The 24817-nt window shown below is 46.9% G+C and overlaps 3 protein-coding genes across 5 annotated transcripts in view; 1 reads left to right on the top strand and 2 right to left on the bottom strand.

Annotated features, from left to right (window-relative positions):
* LOC132222899 (zinc finger protein interacting with ribonucleoprotein K-like) overlaps nucleotides 1-24817 on the bottom strand; it is a 79125-nt gene that overhangs the window by 8173 nt on the left and 46135 nt on the right. For 2 of the 3 annotated variants that reach the window (XM_059678254.1, XM_059678253.1), the window contains exon 1: nucleotides 11021-11301. Coding sequence is in view for 2 of the 3 variants with exons in the window: in XM_059678253.1 (XP_059534236.1) it covers nucleotides 11021-11023 (3 nt within the window). In the remaining variant the exon portion in view is untranslated. Of the gene's footprint in view, nucleotides 1-11020; nucleotides 11302-20564; nucleotides 20647-24817 lie in introns of those variants that run through there. The other variant, XM_059678252.1, reaches the window with a different exon arrangement.
* The window catches only part of LOC132222877 (zinc finger protein 883-like), a 105621-nt gene that overhangs the window by 43565 nt on the left and 37239 nt on the right, over nucleotides 1-24817 (top strand). The gene's annotated exons all lie outside the window — the stretch shown is intronic.
* Nucleotides 15166-19679, bottom strand: LOC132222892 (zinc finger protein 501-like). Its single transcript, XM_059678246.1, has 2 exons — nucleotides 19609-19679; nucleotides 15166-18959 (listed from the first exon to the last, which is right to left on the bottom strand). Exons 1-2 carry the CDS (start codon nucleotides 19640-19642, stop codon nucleotides 17476-17478), a joined length of 1518 nt encoding a protein of 505 aa, XP_059534229.1. The 5' UTR covers nucleotides 19643-19679; the 3' UTR covers nucleotides 15166-17475.

The following is a 24817-nucleotide window of genomic DNA, read 5'->3' as shown; positions in this document are numbered from 1 at the left end:
AATCCAATCTCACCTAGTTTGAGTGACTCTTTGGCCTCCACTTAATCTCAGGTCCAATCATCTTTTAAAGGCCTTGGCCACTGCAAAACTATTATCTCTCCCCAACACTCTACATGACAGTTTGGTCCCTAAACTGTGTTGTGACACACACCTCCCACAGTGGCCCCAGCAGGAAAGCCAGTCCTCAGCCTCACACTGTCCCTTCTGAGCTACTACCACTGTTACCAACCTGACCATGATTCACTGTATTAAAGTGATGTACAGTCCTGGATGATGTGTCTCATTTGAACATAGAGTCATGCACTGGTGAGGTCACATGCCTGGGTTGTGGGCTGGATCCACCATAGGGGTTGTGCAGGCATCAGCCGATCCTTGTTTCTTGTTCATCCCTGTTTCTCAGTCTCTCTCACTCTCCCTTCTTTTCTACATCTAAAAATGTGTATATATATATATATGTATGTATGTATTTATTTATTTTTCCAAGAACATACCTCCAAGCTCCTGAATCAGCTCACTCTTCATTCCTAGCCTTCGCACATTCTGAAATCTATGCTCTGGAGGACCTCCCACTCATTACACTGGTTGCCAGAAACTAGGGCCACTGCATGAAGCCCTAGTTGTGGCCTTAGGATTCTGGGCTTAGTGTCTGTTCAAAGTACCCAGGTCCAAGGGCTACAAGAGAGGCTGGACAGTCCCAGGGCACTACTATCTCAGAGGCCACAAGTACATGAGGCCCTGATATAAGCTCCATAAACCAGTACACCTACCATAACCGATTCTGCGTTTGCAGGAATTCAGGGAAAGAAAATGGTCTGTTCAGAGTCTGGCAAACAAACACTGCCAGGATCTAGGGGTTCAGGCTGCTTGGTACCCTTGCCCAGCCCAGAGGCCAGGTGACCTTCAGATGCCTGCATTAATTCAGGGCCTCAGTCCTAAGTGCACGCTCTTGCCAAGTTTGCTATCTTTCAAAGGACTTCTCCTTCCTGTCCCCAACTGCTAGCCTCTCTCTTCTAGTGTGTTCTTCCTCTGAGGAGTTTTGGGAAAAGTTTAGAACCCTACCTCAGATAATGTCCCCATTTTATTCTCCACCATCGATGTCCCCAGGTTCCTGAGAATGAAACTCAAATGTCTCATGCAAAACAGCATCATCCTCTCTGTTGCCTTTAGACACAAAACAGGCCCAAGATTCCCAAATCTTCCCACCTCAGCCACAATAACCACCTCCTTACATGGTGGAATTGCAGCCTGCCACCCTCTTACACCTGACACACCTTGTATCAATCACAAGCGACTCAACGTTCTGGACGCTGTGACTTTGACTGCAGAGGACTTGATAGGCACCAGCACCTGAGGCTGGAGGGTAAATGGGGTGAGGCTGAGTTGAACTCTGTAAGCAAAGAGGAGCCTGGTGGGAAGGAGGCCTCCATACCGCCTATTGGGGATCAACAAGCCTCAGGCACACCCCTGAAAAGTGGGGACACTGCCACTCACTCCTAGTCCCCGTTGTGACTCAGCACTCTGGAGCTTCTGGCTATGTCAACAGAACAAAAAGGTCAAAAGGACCATCAGGAGAAAGACTCAGGAGGACACACCCAAACCAATGAGCACTAGGATAACGCGCCTGTCCTGGGCTTTCATTGGCTAAACCCAGTCATCATTACATGCAATGCCTTTTGGGTAATGTCCTTCTCCAGGACACACAGGTGGCATTCCGTTCGCTGTCACTGGCCCATCATTGCAAATATTGGTTTTTGGGTGCCTGAGTGGTGTTGGGAAATGACAACATTAGGTTAGTGGGGTGGTCTCAGGTTTCTTGGAAATGTCTGCAACTGATCTCTTGTTTTGAGATATTATTTCAGATTCCGTGAAGCTGAGAATGCCCCTTAGGTATAAAGTATTCTTTCATAATTCCTTTCCGGGGTCCAACCCCAGCAGGTCCAGGGGTTCCCAAAGGCGTAGACGGAGTTGGCGAAGAAGGAATGACATGGAGACAGCGTTCAGTTGATCAGCAGCCTAGCCAGGATCTCCAGCCAAGTTCTGGTCTCGATCTCCAGAGAGGTTCTGCTTTGGATCTCCAGGGAAGTTCTGTGGCCATGTTCCCTCGCTAGGCTCTCCAGCCAGGCTCCATCCAGGCTCTCCAGGCAGGCTCAGTCACCAGGTTCTAGTCAGGTTCTCTTGCCATGTTCTATAGTCAGGTTCGGTCCAGGATCTTTTGCCATGTTCTCTCGCTAGGTTCTGTCTCTAGGTTCTGAGGCCAGTTTCTGTCCAGGATCTTTTGCCATGTTCTCTCCAGAGAAGTTCTTCTGTCTCTAGAGAACGTTCTGTGTAGGTTCTGTGCCTAGGTTCTGTCTCTCTTGGTCCTGTCTTCTAAGTCCTGTCTCCTAAGTTCTGTGTCTTGCTGTCTAGTTACATCTGTATTTATACCAGTTGATTCAATCCTATCAATCTCTATTACAAAGGTTAGGGCATTTCTTATCTCCATTCCAGGGAGTAAAGATTATGTAGCTTAAGCATGATTGTTCGTAGTTAAAGTGATTAATTACCCGCCTGGCACTTAGTTGAGGGGTTTTATTCCCTCCCTAACTTCAGGGGAAAATCCCTACCTGGGGATTCAACCTTTCTTGGAGAGGTGACCTTGGTTAAAACACAGCGCCAAGAAGGTGAGCAAACATATTAAGAACCGTATGCCATATATGCCAGGTCCCTTGAAACAGCAAGGATGGACCGGCTCCCGGCAATTCCTGATGAGTACAAATCTAAATCTAAATGGGGATATATATATACATATATATATAATTTGATTTTTTTCAAGAGAGGAAGGGACAGGGAAAGAGAGAAACCTGGATCAGCTGCCTCCCACTTCCCCTTTACCCACCCACTGGGCATCCAGTCAGAGAACCTGGCTTGTGCCTCACCAGGAATTGAATGGGCAACCTTTCTGTGCATGGGAGGATACTCAAACATTAGAGCCATTCCAGCCATTAGAATTTTTATTTTTATTTTTAATATAACAATCGCACATTATTAAGAGAAAAATCAGTCTATGATAGAATATACACAATCTATCCAATTTCATTAAAAACGAATTTTCTTGGAGCCCATGCTGGCACCTAGGTCATGACCTCCCGGTAACATATGCAGCAGAGCTTGCTCCATTTCTCACTCACCATGGCCCCAAAGAACAGAGCGGCCACCAGCCTGCACTAGGACTAGAGAGGCCTTCAGAGCCACACACATGGCCCAGCACCAACTCTCCCTGGCAACTGCCCTGGGCCTTTTCCTGCCCACACCCACCTGCCCAGCTGCCACTGCTGCTCCCAGCCTTGACACCTGAGAGGAATCTGAGCTCCTCAACCACCTGAATCTGAAATAGTCCAGTCTCAACCCCTGGCTGGAAGGTGCAGAGGCCACAAGGGGCATATCCAGGCCTACAGCTTCTCTCAGCTGATTTGCTTTTAGTCCCAGAGATCACACTGATGTCATCATCCCCTGTGGGGGAGGGGAGGGATTGTGCAGCTCAGCCCAGGTTCCCGACCTGCTACACTGACAGCAAGGGCACCTCCCTTACTGTTCTCTCCATCAATGCCTGCTCTGCGTTCATTAGAACCCTGGCTGCTGGTTACTATACAGCCCCTGGGCTGTGCTGGTTTTCACGTGTGTGGACTGACTGGGTGATTAAAACATATATATACACACACACACACACACACACACACACACAGTAGAGGCCCGGAGCACAAAAATTTGTGCACTTGGGGGCAAGGGGGGTCCCTCAGCCCGGCCTGTGCCCTCTCGCAGTCTGGGACCCCTCAGGAGATAACAACCTGCTGGCTTAGGCCTGCTCCCGGGTGGCAGAGGGCAGGCCCAATCCCTAGGTGCAGCCCCTGGTCAGGCTCAGAGCAGGGCCTATTGGGGAGTTGGGACGCCACCCCCTGTCATGCACAGAGCAGGGCGGATCGGGAGGTTGTGATGCCACCCTCAGTCATGCTCAGGTAGGGCCGATTGGGGGGTTGGGGCACCGCCCCATCACACTCAAGGCAGGGTCGATGGGGAGGTTGCGGCGCCACCCCCTGTCAAGCACAGAGCAGGGCCCATCAGGGGGGTTGGGGCTCCGTACCCTGTCACGCACAGAGCAGGGTCAATCAGGGGGTTGGGGAGCTACCCCTGTCACTCACAGAGTAGGGCCGATAGGGGAGTTGGGGCACTGCCCCCTGTCACACAAAGAGCAGGGCGGATCAGGGGGTTGGGGTGCCGCACCCTGTCACACTCAGGGCAGGGCCAATGGGAAGGTTATGGCTCTACCCTGTCACACACAGAGCAGGGCCCATGGGGGGTGGTTGGGGCGCCGCCCTCTATCACCCACAGAGCAGGGCCGATCAGGGGGTTGGGGCCCCGCCACTGTCACACTCAGGGCAGGGCCGATGGGGAGGTTATGGCTCTACCCTGTCACACACAGAGCAGGGCCAGTGGGGGGGGGGGCGGGTTGGGGCACTGCACCCTGTCAGACACAGAGCAGGGCCGATCAGGGGGTTGGGGCGCTGCACCCTGTCACACAGAGAGCCGCAGAGTGATCAGGGGGTTTGGGCGCTGCCCCCTGTCACACTGATCCCGGTGCCAGGAGGCCTCACAGCTCCGCTGATCCCGGTGCTGGGAGGCATATTACCCTTTTACTATATAGGATAGAGGCCTGGTGCATGGGTGGGGGCCGGCTGGTTTGCCCTGAAGAGTGTCCTGGATCAGGGTGGGGATCCCCACTGGGGTGCCTGGCCAGCCTGGATGAGGGGATGATGGCTGTTTGTAGCTGGTCACACACCAGGGTGGGTGTCCCCACTGGGGTGCCTGGCCAGTCTGGATCAGGGGCTGAGGGCTGTTTTCTGGCTGACGGGTGACTGAAGCTCTTAAACGCTCCTTTTTGTCTTTTTCTTTTTTTATTCTGGGCCAGCTTTAGCTCTGAGGCTTGGCTCCAGCTCTTAGGCCTCCACTGCTGAAAGCAGGTTTCTGGGGTTTTGTTTAGCTTCTATATTTGTAACAATGTTTCAAACTGCAAGCTCAGAGGCGGGCAGCGGCAGGCAGGGAACGTTGGCTTCCTCTGTCACTGAAGCAAGCAAGCCTCATGTTTGCTTCAAGCTGCCTGGCTTCCGGCCGCCTTCTTGGCTGGCAGTTAATTTGCATATCACCCTGATTAGTCAATGGGAAGGGTAGTGGAGGTACAGCTAATTACCATGTTTCTCTTTTATTAGCTAGGATACACACACACACACACACACACACACACACACACACACACACACTAGAGGCCTGGTGCATGAAATTCATGCATGGGTGGGGTCCCTAGGCCTGGCCGGGGTCAGCTGCCAGCCAGGGCCTGCCAGCTGCTGGCTGGCACCTGCCAGCTACTGGACGTGGCCTGCCGGCTGCCGGATGGGGCATGCTGAACAGGGGGAGGGACTGTGGGCTGTTTGTCAGCCGGGGGAGGTTGGGTGGCTGTGGGAGGTTAGCTGTGCGAGCGCACTGACCACCAGGGGGCAGTTCCTGCATTGAGCGTCTGCCCCCTGGTGGTCAGTGCACATCATAGTGACTGGTTGACCAGTTGTTCCCATTATTCTGGTCATTAAGTTGTAATGGCTCCACAGGCATATATATATATTGATTTTAGAGAGAGAGAAAAATGGGGCAGAGAGGCGGGGAGAGAGAGAGAAGGGGGGGGCAATTGTTTAGTTCCATTATTTTTATACATTTTTTGGTTGGTTCTTGTAATCGCCCTGACAGGGGATGGAACATGCAACCATGGCATTATTGAGATGATTCTCTGACCCACTGCTTGGTCAGACATGTGTGGAATTGTAAGTGAAATAATCCAATAATGTACCTGAGAATAGATAGATACATAAAAACACCATGATGACAGAAAGCGGAGAAAGTCTGGAATAGGATTCATGGGGTTGCATAAGTGTCTTTTTTACATGGATATATTTCAATTAAGCTGTTTCAAAGGCAGATTGTATTATTGCAGCGGTTATTTTATATGCTGAGAATGAAGCACTGATAAAGGCAGAAGGAACTTGGTTTTAGTGATGCAAGCATGTATGGAAACACCAAAAAACACTTTTTTATTTTAAAATGTCCATTTTAAATCAATTCTACTTAAATCTAACTTTGAAAAAAGTTTAAAGTTAATGCCCCAATAATTTTACTGTTTTATTATGAAAGTGCTTGAGCATATTTGGTACTGGTGTATCAGCATATTGGAAATCTTATATAATAAAGAGGCAATATGCAAATTGACCATCAAGCCTTCATACAAGATAGCCGCCCCCATGTGGTCACAAGATGGCCGCCACAACATGGCCGGCAGGGGAGGGCAGTTGGGGGCAACCAGGATTGCAGGGGAGGGTTGTTGGGCGGGGGGGACCAGGCCTGCTGGGGAGGGCAGTTGGGGGCAACCAGGCCTGCAGGGGAAGGCCATTGGGGGCGACCAGGCCGGCAGGGGAGGGCAGTTAGGGGCAACCAGGCTGGCAGGGAGGTCAGTTAGGCGCCAATCAGGCTGGCAGGCAGAAGAGGTTAGAGGTAATCAGGCAGGCAGGCAGGTGAGTGGTTGGGAGCCAGCAGTCCCAGATTGTGAGAGGATGTCTGATTGCTGGATGTCTGACCGGCAGTCGGATATCTCCCAAGGGGACCCGGATTGGAGAGGGTGCAGGCTGGGCTGAGGGGACCCCCCCCCCACCCCAGTGCACAAATTTTGAGCACTGAGTCTCTAGTAAAATATAATGATGTGCTATTGCAATATCTTATTATGTCCATGTTCAGTGCCATCATTTGGGCAGTATGAACCTCAAAACAATGAGAGTACTTACACCAGGGATATTAACAAAGATTACAAATGTAGGCTTCATTTAATGCATTACTGAATGCTTAGACTTAACATATTTAACATTTCAGATTAAACCTGTAAGTATATAGTACAAGTGGGTTTAAATTGTACACAAAATAAAAATTGAGAAAGAAAAATTGAGAGTGTAAATGATTTGATACTGGTCTTGTCAGGCAATACCCTTGTAGTCCCTCAGATTGTTTCTCAAAGACAACAAATACATGGCATCACACTTCACCCTCTTGAGCCCAATCCCAAGGTGCTGGGGCCATTGCTTTGCACCACCTGCTGCACACTGTTCTTTGAACAACAGTTCTCCCACACAGCTTCATTCCCAGAGGCACAACTTCAAAGGTGAGGCAAATTTACAAGGACAGATTGTTTCCTAATCATCTTCTTTTCCAAAATTATAGTTCACCATCTCCATAATCTATTTCTCCTTACCATTCTCCCTTACTAATGCCAGTGGAGATTTTGAAGCCTGGCTAACACTAATGTAGGCTATCTCATTCCTATCAACCAGTGTGTCAGCCCCAACAACAAAAGGCAGGTGGTTAGTTAAATGGCACCTAAGCTCTGTACCTAGAATGTAGTATTATAAAAAACACCCTCTTTACAGGTAATCACCCTAAAATTCACCTTATTGGATCACTGAACCACCACCACAAATGGACTTTCCCATCATTCACTCCTGAGGCAATGTTAGGGTGCCGTAGCCATGAATTCACATTCCCTCTGCAAGTGCACATCACTCTTTACAAACCTCTCTCACACCTGAACTCCCTCAGCCCCAGCCCCCATAGTCCTCTCCTCAGCCTTCTACTTATTATTCATCATGTGTGTGCCAGAGAACGCTTGCCAACATCTCTCTCTTAACGCCACTCAAGTCTCAGCCCTGATGGTCCTCTGCACCATGCCCAGTGAGTCTTACAGATGACCACTCAAGCCTCTAAGCTAATCCACAATGCAACTCCCCACATACAGGCCACACCAAGGGACACAACAAAATCCTGGTGTTTAGAGAAGTTAATGTATCAGCCCTAGTCTCATCTTATCTGAATAACTCTTCAGCCTCCAATTAATCTCACGTCCACTCATCTTTTAAAGGGCTTGGCCACTGAAAAACCATTATCTCTCCCCCACACTCTACATGACAACTTCTGTCCCTATGCTGTGTAGTGACACCCACCTCCCACAAACAGTGGCCCCAGCAAGAAAACCAGTCCTCAGGTTCACACAGTCCCTTCTGAGCTACTAATACCATTACCGCAGTGACCATGATTCCCTGTATTAAAGTGATCTACAGTCCTGGCTGATGTGTCTCAGTTGGCTGAGCACTGATCCATGCACGGGTGAGGTCACATGCCTGGTTTGTGGGCTGGATCCAGAGTAAGGGTCACGCAAGTGACAACCAATCCTTGTTTCTTGCTCATCACTGTTTCTCTCTCTCCCTCTCCCTTCACTCTATATCATATATATATATATATATATATATATATATATATTAAAGCCTGCGGATTTCAGAATCAGCTCACTCTTCACTCCAAGCCTTTGCACATTCTGGAACCAATGTCCTGGAGGACCTCCCACTCATTACACTGGTTGCTAAATACAAGGTCCACGTCATGAAGCTCTAGCCATGCCCACAGGAATCCGGGCTTAGTGTCTTTTCAAAGTACCCAGGTCCGAGGGCTACAAGAGCAGCTGGACAGTCCGGGACTCTACTCTCTCAGAGGCCACAAGTGTGTGAGGTTCTGAAATAAGCTCCACAAACCCGTACACCTAATTCATTCTGCATTTGCAGGAATTCGTGGAAATAAAATGGTCTAGCCTTGACCAGTTTGGCTCAGTGGATAGAGCATCAGCCTGCGGACTGAAAGGTCCGAGGTTCGATTCCAGTCAAGGGCATTTACCTTGGTTGCGGATACATCGCCAGTAGGGGGTGTACAAGAGGCAGCTGATTGATGTTTCGCTCTCATCGATGTTTCTAACTCTCTATCCCTCTCCCTTCCTCTCTGTAAAAAAATCAATAAAATATATTAAAAAGAAAATGGTCTACTGAGAGCCTGACAACCACCACCCTGATCTAGGGGCTCAGGCAGCTCAGTGCCCTTGCCCAGCCCAGAGGCCAGGTGCCCTCCAGATGCCTGTGTTATCTCAGGGCTCAGTCCTCAGGGCTCACTCGTGCCAGTTCCCTGATCATTTACAGGACTTCCCCTTCCTGTCCACAGCTGCTGTCCTGTGTCTTCCAGTCTGTCCTTCCTCTGAGCAATGTTAGGAAAGTTAGAACCCTGCCTCAGAAAATGTCCCTCTTTTTTTCACAGCCATCTGTTATTAGGTCTGACCAAGTAATTGAGTCAATACCCACTCCCTTTATGCCATTTCACAATGGACATTCTACTTGCTTAGACCACATTCCACTTGCTATAAGACTGTTATCTCTCCCCTCCAGAGTTTCCCAAAAATCAGACCTAAACAGAGAATTCTCTGCCCAGAAAACACCCACCCTAGAGTCCTTTAAAATCTCTGACTACCCGTCTTTGGGTGATGGTGCCATTTATTAGCTCAAGATGACCTAATAAATTCATAATTCTTTACCCTTTTTGGCCTCGTGCGTTCCTCCTTCTGCGATCCTAACATCTGGTGCGGAAACCTGGGAGGGTTCTATGGGGATAGGGAGCCATCGCCCCCGTCACCCTACGTGTGCTACTTGGACAGCAGCAGGCAGTGGCAGCTCAACCTGGGCTTACCTCCAAATCCTACTCAGTGACTCGATTGCCAGCCTGGATTAGCCCTCCTTCCCGAGCCAGCCAAGGATTAAGCCGGATCCGGAACCTCTCCTTCTCCACTGCTGACCCTCCATCCCACACCAGCCAATCTTCTCTAGGCGAACAATGATCCACAATTTCCCTCATCTGGGGTCTCCTGCCACTCTCTCTCACTGACTTCTCCAAAGTCTCTTATCTTAAAAGTCCTAGCACTAGGCCAGAAGACTCCTCAACCGTTTGGCTTTGGGTCCCTCCTGAGTGGGGGCACTAAGTCCAGAGGGTCACTCTCATCTCTCAGGAAATTGGTTTAGCTGGGGAGATGCCTGACCTAAACAGGCACCTTTGGGCTTGTGGTCTGTCACTCACCCTTCCTCTCTTGTGGGCCACACCACACTCCCTCTGCACACTCACTGGGGAGATCATCCCAACCACCTCATTTTCTTTTGTAACACTGTTTGGCCATAATATAAACTAGATGATACGTCTCAATGGCCTAAAAATGGCACTTTTAATTTTAACACATTGCACCATTTAGATAATTGCTGTCACCTCATGGTGCCACCTTTCCAGATGAAAACCCATCCCCGGAACACCTCCATCACATGAGCTGGAGTCCCCTGTTACAGCCACCAGTTTAGACCACCAGACCCCATCTTACCCTCATCTATCGCTCACCCAATGCGGATGTAGCCCCCAATATCAGTCTTTACCTGTCCCCGTAACCCACCATGTCCGACACAAGAGGGCAGTTCAGATCATCCCTCCCCTCATAACCCTGGGCATCACAGCAGAGGATGCAACTGGCACAGGGGGCCTAACCACTGCTCCAACCTGTTTTGAAATCCTGTCTCAGGACCTACAAGAAAGCTCTGGATGCCAGCAGGGGCAAAACTGGGGAACAAGAACCTCGCCCCCAGGGTACCTCCCCTCCCCTAGCAAATAACAAGTCAGGCCACTGAGACCCCTGACCTTTTCTCCCTAAGGATCACATCAGGCCTCAGGTATTTCAGCTCCAGGCCCAGAAAAGCAGCAAAAGCAGACAGTGACGCCGTGGCGGCCTCAGCACCAGCTTCTGCCTCCCAGTCCCCCAACAGGACCGTTTCCGGGCCTCCCAGGCGGCCCAGTAAATCCATGATTCTTCTCCCTTTGGGCCGCGTGTGCCTCCTTCCGCGGCCCTAACATCTATGGCCCCAGCGTCCTGAGAGTGAAGGTAAAACTCCTCCTGCAAACCCTCACCTCGTCTCTCTGCTGCCTTCACACCCACAACAGCCCGGGTCCCGAGTCCTCCCTGCGCAGTCGCCCCATCACGTCCTGACAAGGCGGCCCTGCAGCCTTTCACCCTCTTCCCCCATCGGCCCCGTGTCACCCCCGAGGGACTCACCATTCTGAGCGCGGGGACCTGGGCGGCGGGACCTGAGAGGCCGGTCCCCAAGGCTGGAGGGTGAAATGGGGTCCGGCTGCGGGGACGCTGTGAGCAGGGAGGAGTCCGGGAGGCACGGGGACCCCAATCTCGGGCTGTTGGGCTCAAGGAGCCTCAGACACACCCCGCACGGCAGGCGCGCTGCCTCCCAGGCCGCCTCCTCCTCGCAACCAGCGCCCTGAAGCCTGGGAGTCTGTGGAGACCTGAGAGCTTAAAACGACCACCGCGAAGAGGAAGCAGGAAGTCCCACCCTAACCGGATGCGCAGACACCAAAATGCCCTTTAGCTCCGCCCACGCGGGCGCATTTCCTTCTGGGTAATGTAGTTTTTCCAACCGCCCAGCATCCTAGCCAATGACTTCGGTGTTGTGGCCCAGCAAGTAATGCCTGAGGAGGAAGATAGGACCAGAGGCCTGGCTAACTGGCACAAACTGATGAATCTCAGAGGGAAGAGGGTGGGGAGAAATGCAAGAAATCCACCAAAGGATATAGACACAGGGGAAATGGAATACATCTGTAATATCAACAATAAAAAAAACATGTATTTTTAAAATAATGTAGCCCAGCTGGTGCGGCTCAATGACTGAGCCTCAAGTTATGAACCTGGAGGAGAGGGTTCTGTTTTAACATTTATTTGTTTATTTACTTATATTTTAAAATTATTTATTGTTTAACGTATTACATATAGTATTACATATGTCTCCTTTTTCCTTCATTAAGATCTCCCCAGCCACCCCCACCCCACAGCACATGCCCTCACCCCCCATATGTCTTCATCCATTGGTTATGCTTATATGCATGCATACAAGTGCTTTGGTTGGTCTCTTAACCCCTCTCTCCCCTGATTTCCCTCAGAAGTTTGACAGTCTGTTTGATGCTTCTGTGTCTCTAAATCTATTTTTCTTCATCAATTTATGCTGTTCATTACATTCCACAAATGATGAGGTCGTGTGATACTGGTTCTGTTCCTGGTCAGGGCACATACATGGGTTGCAGGCTCAATTCCCAGTGTGGGGGTGGAGTCCAACAGGAGGCAACTAATCAGCGATTCTCTCTCATCATTGATGTTTTTATCTCTCCCTCTCCTTCGACTCTCTAAAATCAACAAAAATATTTTAAACAAAGTATGTACATATATGCATAGCCCACGGACATGGGCAATAATGTGGTGAGGGCCTAGAAGCAGTGGGGGCAGGGTAGAGGGAGTAAAGGGGGGAGGTGTGTGGGGGGAATTGGGAACATCTGTAATAGAGTCAATAATAAAATAGAATGGTGTGCACAGCTGGCAAGCTCAGTGGTTGGGAGTGTACCCATGAACCAAGATGTCGCTGGTTTGATTCCAGGTCAAGGCACACACCCGGGGGGCAGGGGGTGCTCCATCCCAGTAGGGGGAAAGTCTTGTAAGAAAAATCATGCCTTGCTCTGTCTTTATAGAGGATGTCCCAGGCATAACTGTGTTGTGGAACAGGAACCAGCCTGGAGCGGGTCTGCCTCAGGTTGGCCTGCAGTGTTTGAGTTCTTGAATTCATGCAGAAAAGATTTCACAACGTGAATTCACAGATTTTGAGGGAATATTTATTAAAACTGGGAAAAACGAAAAAACAAACAAACAACAACTAGGGCTTAGGATGGAACAAGGAACAGCAGAGAAAATAGGCGAGGGTCCTTTTGCCTCCTAGAAACATTGTGGAAAATAAATGAGCCAAAGGCAGAGGGGGGGGGGGCTGCTGTGAGCTCACTGGAGAATCAGAGAAAGGAAGGCCTTGAGCACAGGTTCAGAGGGTTAGCCCGGGATGGGCTGTCGCTGCTCATTGCTGCCTCCGTTGCAGGTTGAATGGGATCCCTTAAGCTTAGGAGAGCCTGGCCGGTGTGATTCAATGGTTGAGTACTGACCTATGAGCCTGGAGGTCATGGTTGGATTCCCTGTCAGGGCACATGCTCAGGTGGTGGGCTGGATCCCTGTTGTATTACATGCAGGAGGCAGCCTATCAGTGATTCTCTCTCATCATTGATGTTGCTCTCTCTCTCCTCCCTTCCTTTCTGAATCAATAAAAAATATATTTTTGAATGTATGTTTTAAATCAATTATACTTCCATTAAAGTTAAAAAATGATTAAAACTTGCCACTTCCCAAGTACTTTACTATTGTATTACGAATGTTCTTGAGCATGTTTGTACCTACTGTATCAATAACTTGGAAATAAAATATAATGATTTGCTACTGAAATATCTTAGCAGGCCCATGTTTGGTGATATCACTTTGGAAGTTTGAAAGTGATGATAATGGAAGTATATACAACAGAAAATTTGACAAATACTACAAACCTTGACTTCACTTAATATACTATTGAATCCTTTAACTTAAAATGAGTGGTGGAGAATGTTAGCAATGTTGTTAATCTTGTAAGAGTATCATGCAAGTGGGCTTTAAATCGCACATAGGATACAATTTGAGAAAAACAATTTTCTTTCCAGTATTCAAAACATATAGTTCCAAATGGTAAAGAAGTCAGTTGAGTCCTTGAGGAAAGAGTGAAGTGAAAACAGATGTTTTAGATGCTGAACTGTCTTCCTATTAATTAAATCATAAATTCATTTTAAAAATTGGCGTGTCTGAGCAGACTTTTCAACAAAAGAGATAAAGACAGTGTCAATCAATGCATAAAGAAATGCTCATCATAAAAATTTCTTAGGGAAATGGATTTAAAACAAAACATCATTGATGAGAGAGAATCATTGATCCACCGCATCCTGCACGCCCCCTACTGGAGTTTGAGCCCACGACTTGGGCATGAGCCCTTTATCTGAACTAAACCAGGGACCTTTCAGTTCACAGGTCGACTCTCTTTCCACTGAGCCAAGCCAGCTAGGGCTGAATTTACTCTCTTTCAGGAAACATTAAGAATGCTACTCTACCAGTATGCTGAAAAAATATATATGTAAAAGGCTAAGCAGCTGCCTGACTGCCTGACAAGTAGCTATGATGCATAATGACCACCAGGCTGCAGATGCTCAATGCAGGAGCTGCCGAATTGTGGTTACTTGGCAGCAGCGGTTCTCGGGTGATGCACCACAGAACCAGAGAGGGGGGAGCTGGATTTCGGGATGCGTCACCCGAGAACTGCCCTCTCACAATCCAGGAACCCTCTGGGGATATTGAAGCGCTGGATTTGGCCTAATCCCTCCAGGCCAGGCCGAGGGACTCCACCTGTGGGAGGGACCCTTCAAGCCACGGTGCCGCCCCAGGTGTTGCTGGCTGGGGAGGGACTGTGGGAGGTTGGCTCTATGGCTTGTGGGGACAGTCTCACCCAGTCCCGCCCCGCCAGCCACTTTCTAATTAATTTCCTTTCAATGTGCATGAATCCATGCACCCGGTCACTAGTAAAATATGATGTACTACATAATGGCTTAGGACCATGTTCAATGCCATCATTTTGGCAGTTCCAATGTGGTGATGATGAGTATTGACACCAGGGAAATTGTCAACTACTACTAATCTAGACTTCGCCTAATGTATTAATAAATGCTTAGACTTAAAGAACACTGGTGGAGGATGTTAACAATGCAGATTAAACTTATAAGTGTATGGTACAAGTGAGCTATAAATCAGACATAAGATAAAAATTGAGAAAAACTATTTTGTTTATAGAATTCAAAACCAAGAATTCCATATGGCAAAGAAGTCACTCGAGTCATTGAGGAGTGAGTGAAATTCAAACGTATGTCTTAGAGGCTGCACTGTCCTATTGTGTAGAATAAGAAATTAACTTTTGAAGTAGGTAAAAAATTCTGAGCAGACATTTTAACAAAGGAGATAAAGAAAGTGTAAAGAAATGCGTGAAGAATTAGTCACCATCAAACATTTTTAGGGAAATGGAATTAAAACAAAACCAAGTTAACAGTATACTCACGGATGGGGCTAGTATTGAAAAGGATTAACCTTCCCCTTTGCTGGCAGGGTTGCAGAAAAATGGAATTTTCATTAGTGTGGGTGGGAAGGCAAAGTGATTGACCATTGTAGATCACAGTTCCCCATATATTAAAATGTAACACATTCACTGACACTGGAACACTATGATAAGTAAGACATACACCTGTAGGAAAAACTGAACACAATATCCGCAGCTGTTTTATTTAGAAAACCCGAAACGTAGAAATAACTGAAACCATAGACAGCTCAATAGTTGAAGTGGTTATCCATAGAATACAGTATTTCCTAGCAATAAAAAATTAACTATTTAAATAAATATTAGTTTCGAATCTCAAAATATCTGTGTAGCATGAAGGAAGCCAGTGTTTCTTAAAGAGAATTCACCTTATAGTGCCAGTAAAATTATGAAAAATATGAACTACTCTATTGTACAGGAAGGTAAATCAATGCCTGTATGGAGGGCTGGGTAGGCAGAAAGCTGACCAAAGGATTGGAAGTAAATACAGGGTAAGGCAATAGTGGGTTTACAACTGATGGTAATGAAAATAATACAATAATTAATAATAACACAAATATAAACTCTCCATGGCCACTGTGCCTCATTTTACTGGGCGTGATCACATTCACTGAAAGCCACTGGTTTGATTCCAGGGCAGGCACATGCCATCCTGAATCCCCAGGAATGGTCATGCAGGAGGCAGGCGATTGCTGTTTCTCTCTCCCTTCCTTTCAACATTTAATAAAAATACATTTTAGCCCTAGCTGGTTTGGCTCACTGGATAGAGCGTCGGCCAGGGGACTGAAGAGTCCTGGGTTTGATTCTGGTCAAGGGCACGTACCTTGGTTGCGGCCACATCCCGAGTGGGGGGTGTGCAGGAGGCAGCTGATCGATGCTTCTCTCTCATCGATGTTTCTAACTCTCTATCCCTCTCCCTTCCTCTCTGTAAAAAATCAATAAAATATATTTTAAAAAAATACATTTTAAAATATATAAAATAGTTACTTGAAAAAGAGAATTAACTGTGTGTTTGGCACACTCACAACAGTAAGTCTACTTTTCCCCCCCCACATGGATGTGGGTAACAGAAGCAAATTTTACCTGTGATGGTTTCTCAGCTTTATCTGTATGTTCAACCTCAGCAAATATTGCACATTAGAAAAGTGCATTTCCTTGGTTGTCAGTTATATATAAACCTAAGTAAAGCCTTGAGATGTGGTTCCATATAAATCCTAGACATCCCTCTGTTGTTAGAAAATTAAGATGGCAACTCTATATAGTCACAACCATCTCTCTCCTCATTTCTTGGGAGGACCAGCCTTGCCTCAGTGGCAGCAAATATTGGCAATCAGTGAAGACTATTGCCATCAGCCCATACGGTGTGACTAAGTGGTTGAGCATTGACCTGTGAACCAGGACGTCACGGTTCAATTGCTGGTCAGGGCACATGCCCAGGTTGTGGGCTCCATCCCCTGGGTGGGGTGTGCAGGAGGCAGCCGAGCAATGATTCTCACTCATCATTGGTATTTCTCTCTCTCTCTCTCTCTCCCTTTCTCACTGAAATCAATAAAACTATATATTTAAAAAACAACAACAAACTATTGACATTAAAATTAACAGGAATGCTGAGTGATTACAAAAGACATATCTGGGACAGATTACAGGATTATCCTTCCTCTAGCTTTGACTTCTTGCCTGTTGAGCAACTTAAACGCACAAAGTCATGTGGCCTTTCTTTCAAGCCCATGGGCTGCAGTAAATAATAAGCCAATATTGGACAAAAAGTGATTTCCTGCCATGATGCTGTCCCTTCCAAACCACATCCATTTTTGGATAAACACAATATTCATCTCTACATGCTGAAAGATCACATTTGTGTTTGCAAATCATCTGTGGCCGTGAATAAAACCAAAATTAAAGGTACAAATGTAAACACACCTTTAAAAAAGATCCTAAACCAGAGCAGAGGAGAGCAAGCAGTTTGCAGGTTGGTGAGTAAGAATCCCCCAAATTTATCAAAGCATAATGTGAGTACCACAATGTCCATGAAAGAGGTAGCACTTCCTAGCTGAGAAGGGGTGCTCTGGATGAATCCTGGGTCAGGTCCATTTTCTCGTCATAGAGAAATGAATGAAGATACTGCCAAGGGCTTGGAGGAACCATAATTACTTCAAGCAGAAGTGACAACACAGAACACATTCCCCTGAGCACCCAGGGATGATGACCGATGCACACTCCTCAGGTGAGTCAGGTGTTAGAGGTGAAATCTCTTCAGCAACGAACACGGCGACACCATTTGGGTCGTAGGTCTGGCATGTTAGCAAGTACAATGCAGTTCCTTCAAGTCTCACTTGTATTGGAAATTTATGAGGAATCTAGCAGAGTGTATGTTCTCATAAATGGAGTTTACATTCAAGTAAGTGGGTCCCATAGAGTCTCCTTAAGTGTTTTTATTCTAAGTGAGAAAAGTAAAAAATTCCCTGCACCTTTACAGCTTTTCTCCAGTGTGAACTCTCTTGTGATGTGTATTCAGGCTAGAACTTTGACGAAAGGACTTCCCACATTCACTACACTCATAAGGTTTTTCTCCAGTGTGAATTCTGTGGTGTTTAATAAGGTCAGTCCTTCGAGTGAAATGCTTACCACATTCGCTACAACCATATGACTTTTCTCCAGGGTGAACTCTTGGGTGTCTAGCTGGTTTATGTTTGTAGCTAAAAGATTTTCCACATTCACTATACTTACTACATTCACGAGTCTGAACTCTCTTGTGTCGACTGAGGCTATAGCTTTTACTAAAGGATTTCCCACAATTACTACACTCATACGGCTTTTCACCAGTGTGAACTCTTTGGTGTTTAGTGAGGTCAGTCTTTTGACTGAAATGCTTCCCACATTCACTACATGCATATGGCTTTTCTCCAGTGTGAATTCTTTGGTGGGTAATAAGGTCAGTCCTCTGACTGAAATGCTTACCACATTCGCTACACCCATATGGCTTTTCTCCAGTGTGAACTCTGCGGTGTCTAGTGAAGTCAGACATGTAACTGAAGGACTTCTCACAGTCACTACACTCATATGGCTTTCCCCTAGTGTGAACTCTGCTGTGTTTAATGAGAGCAGTGCTTTCACTGAAGACCCTTCCACAATCAGTACCTTCACTGGGCTTTTCTCCAGTGTGAACTCTGCTGTGTTTAATGAGAGCAGTGCTTTCACTGAAGACCCTTCCACAATCAGTACCTTCACTGGGCTTTTCTCCAGTGTGAACTCTGCTGTGTTTAATGAGAGCAGTGCTTTCACTGAAGACCTTTCCACAATCAGTACCTTCACTGGGCTTTTCTCCAGTGTGAACTCTTCCATGTTGAGGTTGGTTAAAGATTTGTCTAAACCGTTTCCCACATTTATTAGACTCATAAATCATATCTCCAGAGCAGAGACCTTTCTGAAAAGCAACTTTCTGTTTCTGGCTGGCAGCTGTTTCACATTCAACCCACTGGTGATGTCTTTTTCCACTGAGACATTCCTGTGAAATCTCATTGTTCCTGTGTGGCTCCTTGGTGTTAAGAGTGGCCTGGTGCTGGAGAAGCTCTGAGATGGCTGGGGAGTCTTCCCCAACCTCCGTCCTAGCTGCAGGCACCTTGGATAAGTAGAAGCAGCAATTGGTCCCAAGCGAGGACCTCTCCATATCTTCTTTACAGGGCTTCTCTCCACTGGCATTCTTCTGTTGCTGGTGAGGGTGTGCACTGGAACACAAGTCTCTAACACACCCATCACTTAAGAACACATTCTTCTCAAAGAAAACCACTTGTAACTCACTCAGGTGCAAAATATCTTTTAACACTGAGAAGCACGGCTTACACAGATGGGTCCTCTGGGTGGGTGCGGCTGTCTTGGAAGCCCTGACCTGAGACTCTCCTACAGATACACAGTGCTCAGAATAGGCCTCCACATCATCCATCTTATGCCAAGGACCTGAAAACAGAGAAATGATGAGGAAATGAATGTTGACTCTGGTGACAGGGGGAAATCCCATTATAAAAGTGTGTTGGACATACTACATTGGTTTCGTGCAATTGGCTGAAAATGAAAGACCTGAAAGATAAATTAGTAAGAGGCCCCTGTGAAGTTCTTGACCACTGAAGATCACAAAACAAGGGAGATTTCAACAGAAATAGAGCAAAAACATGGCAAGCACCACATGGAAGAGAAGTGGACTGTCCAGCTCATTCTGCTGCAAACAGCATTCAGTAGATCTTCTCTGCTGGTGACATGGGCAAGCTGTGCAGAAGGTTGGTTACATCTCATTCCAAGTAAAATTCTATACACAAGTAGCTGGTGTTTGAGGGGTGTTTAAGCACATATGTGCTCCTCATAACACTTGCATAGGTCCATGTTGTAGAATACTGCAGAAAGAGATGTGCAGAGGAACAGGCGATGTAAAAAGGACACAAAAGCGAAGATAGACAAAGCTACAAAGTCACTGATAAAATGACAAGTCAGCAAAGTATCAAGTGTGGAAAAGGAAAGGTATAAATGAGGTGTTGCCATTGGAACCTGCGCCAAACACTATTGTACAGCAGCAGCTTCCAGGTACAATATGAACACCATCCTTATGTCATACCTTCCCCAAGTAGCCACTCAGAAGGGCCAGGCATCTTCTGAGACCATCCTGTATGTTCACCCTGGAGAAAACCAGGGTTCTCCCTGAACCTCATTCTCTAGAAATATGTGCAAACTAAATATTCCGAGTATCAATGATTGACAACAGAGGTGAGCAGCCATCACTATCCCATGACATCTGGCTTGCAATATTATTGTGGAAAGGTAATATTACAAACAACAATTGAAGGAGGGTCTTAAAAGAACACCCCCTGGTTCAGGCATTCAACAAGGTCCTCATCTACAGGAAATGCTCAGAAGTGGAGGCCACGGATCTGGATATAGTCACCCTCCCTGGGAGAGGAAGAGCAGGTGCGACCCATTAAGCTGTCTGTACATGTGTTGACACCCACACACTTCCTGCAGTTTCTGAGGCAACGGGTGTTAAGGAGGTTTATGGAGTCTATTGCTCAGAGCTCTCCGCAGAGCTCAGCACTGGCAGCCATAGTCCATTTGACAAGACAGTGGGGGAAATGAGCAGAGCCCATGGTCTTGATTTGAGAGAGAGAGTGATATGTCTGGAGAATAAATAAAGAGTGGGCATCACTTCAGGACCCTAGGAGAGATGTGAAGGTCTTACCTACAAATGATACAGGTGCAAACACTTCCAGCATCACATCACAGTACAGATGTCTCTGAGCCTCATCAAGGATCTCCCACTCCTTCCGAGAGAACGCAATGGCCACGTCCTCAAAGTTCATATCCTGTCATAATGGAGACAGCACATCCCATGATAAGATTCTCTCTTGAGATTCCAAGCTTGTTATACTCCTCACCCTGCACATCTACTTGCTCCCTCTACTCCCCACATCAGAGAAGATAGCAGGCCTTGGTCCATCAAAGTCAATCTCTCCTTATATTCCTACTGATGCTGTGTCTTCCCCCAACAATAAAGGCAAATGAACAGATACAAGATACCTGTGCTCTGATCCTCAAATGTGAGTCACACTGCCCCTTTTCAATAGCAGTGGGTGTCAGGAACATAGAGTAGGAAGAGATGCTGCACATAAAGAGAATGTCATGGATTTGACACTGGTCTTGTCAGGCAATACCCGTGTTGTCCTCCAAATTGTCCCTCCAAGACACCAAACAACATGGTAATGCCCATTACACTTCTGACTCCAATCCCAGTTTGCTGAGGTCATCACTTTGCATTACCTACTGCCCATAGTTCTTTGATCCACACTTGTCTCACACAGCTTCATTCCCAGAGGCACAACTTCACTGGGAACACAAATAAGCCATGACAAGGACAGGGTGTTTCCTAATCAGCTTCTTTTTCAAAATTGTAACTCACCACCTCTGTAATACATTTCCCTCTGACTCTTCTCTCTTCTCCTTTCCCCATACCAGTGGAGATTTTCAAGCGCAGGTGACACTGATGTATGCTCTCTCATTCCTATTGTTCACTGGGTCAGCCCTCAACTGGAAATGACAGGTGGGCACATATATGTCACCTAAGCTCTGGACCTGGCATGTAGCACCACAGCAACCCATCTTGTTAGAAATTATCCTAAAATTCCCCATATCATATCATAAAGACACCATCAGAAATGGATGCCCTTTTCATTCACTCATATGTCAATATTGGGGCCCTGCCCTCATGAATTCACACTCCCTCTCCAAGTGCAAATCACTCTGCCTACTACACCTCTCTCATTCCTGAACTCGCAGAGCCTCAGCCCCTATAGCCATCTCTTGGGTTTTCTACTCAGTACTCAGCATGTGTGTTTCAGAGAATGCTTGTCAAATTCAAAGATCAAGGATTCTACCAACTCTGATAGTCCACAGTCATAGCAACTGTCTTGAACCTGCTATGAAGGCCTCCCTCCCTGACTATTCCTTCAACCTCACCTACTGAGAACACATCACATGTCAGATATCCATAGTCCACCTCCACTGGTGGTGCACCTGATGTCACTTCCCCAGTCACAGGCTTCATCACTCAAGTCCCATCACCTATGGCCCTCTACCCAATGCCCGGTGAGTCTCACAGATGACCCCTCATGGACCTAAGCAAATCAACCAGACTGACTGCAACATCTCAGGCCACACCCAATGGCACAAAAAGTTCCTGGTGGATGTTTTAGAAGTAAATATGCACCATTCCCAGTCTCAACTTGTTTGAATTACTCTTCAGCCTCCAATTTTAAAAAATCACCTACACTCCTTCCTGGTCCATAACTCTCCACAAGCTTTGGAAGAAGTCTTCATCCTAAACTACCCCTCAGAGCTGGAGATGCTCATGAACTGCTCTCTGAAATCTCAGACTCTAACAGGCTAGAAAGAAAAGTGTTTGTATCCCCAAGGAATATTACTCTCCTATGATTTTCTCCATCTCAGTGAATGGTGCTTCCACACCTGCAGCTGCTAAATCCTAAATGTCATGACTTTTCTGACTCTCCTCTCTCTCTCTCTCTCTCTCTCTCTCTCTCTCTCTCTCTCTCTCACACGCACGCACGCACGCACACACACACACACACACACACACACACACAACCTGAAAATTAGAATATTTAGGTGGCCACATCTAAAACACCAATCCATAATGCAACTGTTTCTTCCACTTCCACAGCCACCATCATGGGCCAGTTCCCATCACACTCACTAAGACTATCTTCCTAGTATTTCTACCACCTCCCTCGTGCCCATATTGTTCATCATGCTGCAGCCCCAGAATCTAAGGATCCCTGGTCACATCCCCTGCCTCCACTGCTCCAAATCGCCCATTGCTCCCATAACAGGCAAAACAGACACAAAGTTCCTCTAGACCTGACTCCTGTCCCATTGTTACCTGTTCCCTTTTTTTTTTTTTTTTTTTTAAAAAGAATACCTGCCAGTTCTGAAATCAGCTCCATCTTATCTCCAAGCCATGGCACATTCTGGGACCTATGCCTGGGAGGACCCACAACTTCTCATTCTACTGGTTGCCCCAAACAGGGACCACTTCATATAACACTGGACCTGGACTGAACATATGGGCTTGGTGTCTGATCAAGGTCCTCAGGTCGAAGGAGAGGAGAGTCCCAGGAGACCACTATCTCTTAGGCTACCAGAGTGGGAGGCCCTAAAATAAGTTCCACAAACTAGTACCCTGTAAGTGATTCTGCATTTGCGGAATCTGTGGAAAAATTAAGGTTTGCTGAGAGACTGTCAACCACCGCCAGGATCCATGGACTCATGCTGCTCAGTAGCCTTACCCAGCCCTAGGGCCAGGTGACCTCAAGATGCCTGCATTACCTCAGGGCTCAGTCCTCAGTGCACATTCTTGCCAGATGCATTACTTTTACAGGACTTCTCCTTCCTGTCCCTAACAGCTCTCCTCTCTCTTCCAGTCTGTTCTTCCTCTGAGCATTTTGGGTTAAAGTTTAGAACCCTGTCTCAGACTATATCCCTTGTTTCTGTCACTATCATGGATGGCCCCACCTTCCTGATCTTAATGTAATGTTACAGAGTAGGAAAATTTTTAGGCCTGCTTAATGACCTAGCCGCCTCAGCAGCTTGACAGCCTGTGCAAAGTTTCTAGGAACTGAGCTCACAAACCTGAGCAATGGCCCACAAAGAACAAACAGATAAAAATTAAGAATAGTCCTGACCTTTAAATTACCCAGAAATGAATAACAGGAGGATGAATAGCTTGGCTAAAACTACACAATTAGCTTTTGTAACACGGCTTTGCTTGCTATGCGGAACCTGAACACGGATGTAGTTGTCCCCTTTAAATACTGAACTCTGCAGATGGTTGGGGCCGCTTCTCTCTTGGGCTTCCCGAGTGGAGGAGTGGACACTGGCCAGTGTCTAAATTTTAATCAGTCTGGAGTTCTGGTCATTCTGTCACTCGTGTTCCACAACAGTAACAAACATTCAAAACTTTAAAGAATTTTTGTGAGTTTATTTTAGCAAAACTGAATACAATTGGCCAAAAGCAGAATCTCAAAGTTTTGAGATAATGCTCCAGAGAATGGTGTTTTTTTCCCCTTATTTTTTTACACTGCAATCAAAGGAGGAGATGTGAGTGAGCTACATGAAATCCAATGGTGATATATTAGGGAGGCAAGAGCAAGTAAAGTAGGGAAACCTCTGGGATTAGATAAAAAGTAAAATGATAGACCTATGCTGTTTTACATAGGTTTGTAGAGGATAGTTAACAGTCACTAACAGGATAATAATAACAATGAATGAATTTGTGGTCTCCACCCTGGCCCACTGGTTATTCCCGAAGGGTCCAGAAAAAGGGAAGTTACAAGTTACCTTGACATTCCAATCATATGTTGTCATAGATACAAAAAACAACAGACAGGCTTAGTTAGGTAAAGATTGACTTTTTTTAAAAAATATATTTTATTGATTTTTTACAGAGAGGAAGGGAGAGAGATAGAGAGTTAGAAACATCAGTGAGAGAGTAACATCGATCAGCTGCCTCCTGCACATCTCCTACTGGGGATGTGCCCGCAACCCAGGTACATGCCCTTGACCGGAATCAAACCTGGGACCTTTCAGTCCGCAGGCTGACACTCTATCCACTGAGCCAAACCGGTTTCAGCAAAGATTGACTTTTGTCAGAAAAGAATCTATCCTAGGACATGACTACTTGCCACAAACAGCATTTAGTTAAGTTTTAATTTCAGACCTTCCTTTGGGGTTATTTAGGTCTCTGAGTTTGCATGGCTGCCATGTAGGCCTTCCCTGAGATAGTCGGGTTAGCATGTGGCCCCTTTTCATCCACACTGAGAAGGAAAGTAAAATTCATCATGGAAAACTTGGCCTCATGTTCTTGGCTGCATTAAGACACAAAACAGGCCTGGGTTTCCCGAATCCTCCTGGCTCAGTCATATCACCCAGCCCTTACACAGTGGCATTACAGCCTGTCAACCTCTTCATCCCATCACACCCTGTGTCACCCACAAGCAACTCACTGTTCTGGATGCAGCGACCAGGGCTGCAGGACCTGAGAGACACCCACAGGCAAGGCTGGAGGGATAAATGGGGTGAGGCTGAGTCACACTCCGTAGCAGAGAGGACTCTGTGAAGCAGCAGGCCTCAAACCTGCCTGTTGCCTCCCATGCCTCATCCTCATTCCTGTCTCATTCCTGACTAACTCATTCCTAACAATGAGTATGCCACCCCCAACAACAAAAGGCTGGTGGGTAGATAAATATCATTTAAGCCCT

Source organism: Myotis daubentonii, chromosome 21 (genome assembly GCF_963259705.1).
Source record: "Myotis daubentonii chromosome 21, mMyoDau2.1, whole genome shotgun sequence".
In the NCBI taxonomy this organism is placed as follows: Eukaryota; Metazoa; Chordata; class Mammalia; order Chiroptera; family Vespertilionidae; genus Myotis; species Myotis daubentonii.
This window is presented reverse-complemented; position numbering and strand designations above follow the sequence as displayed.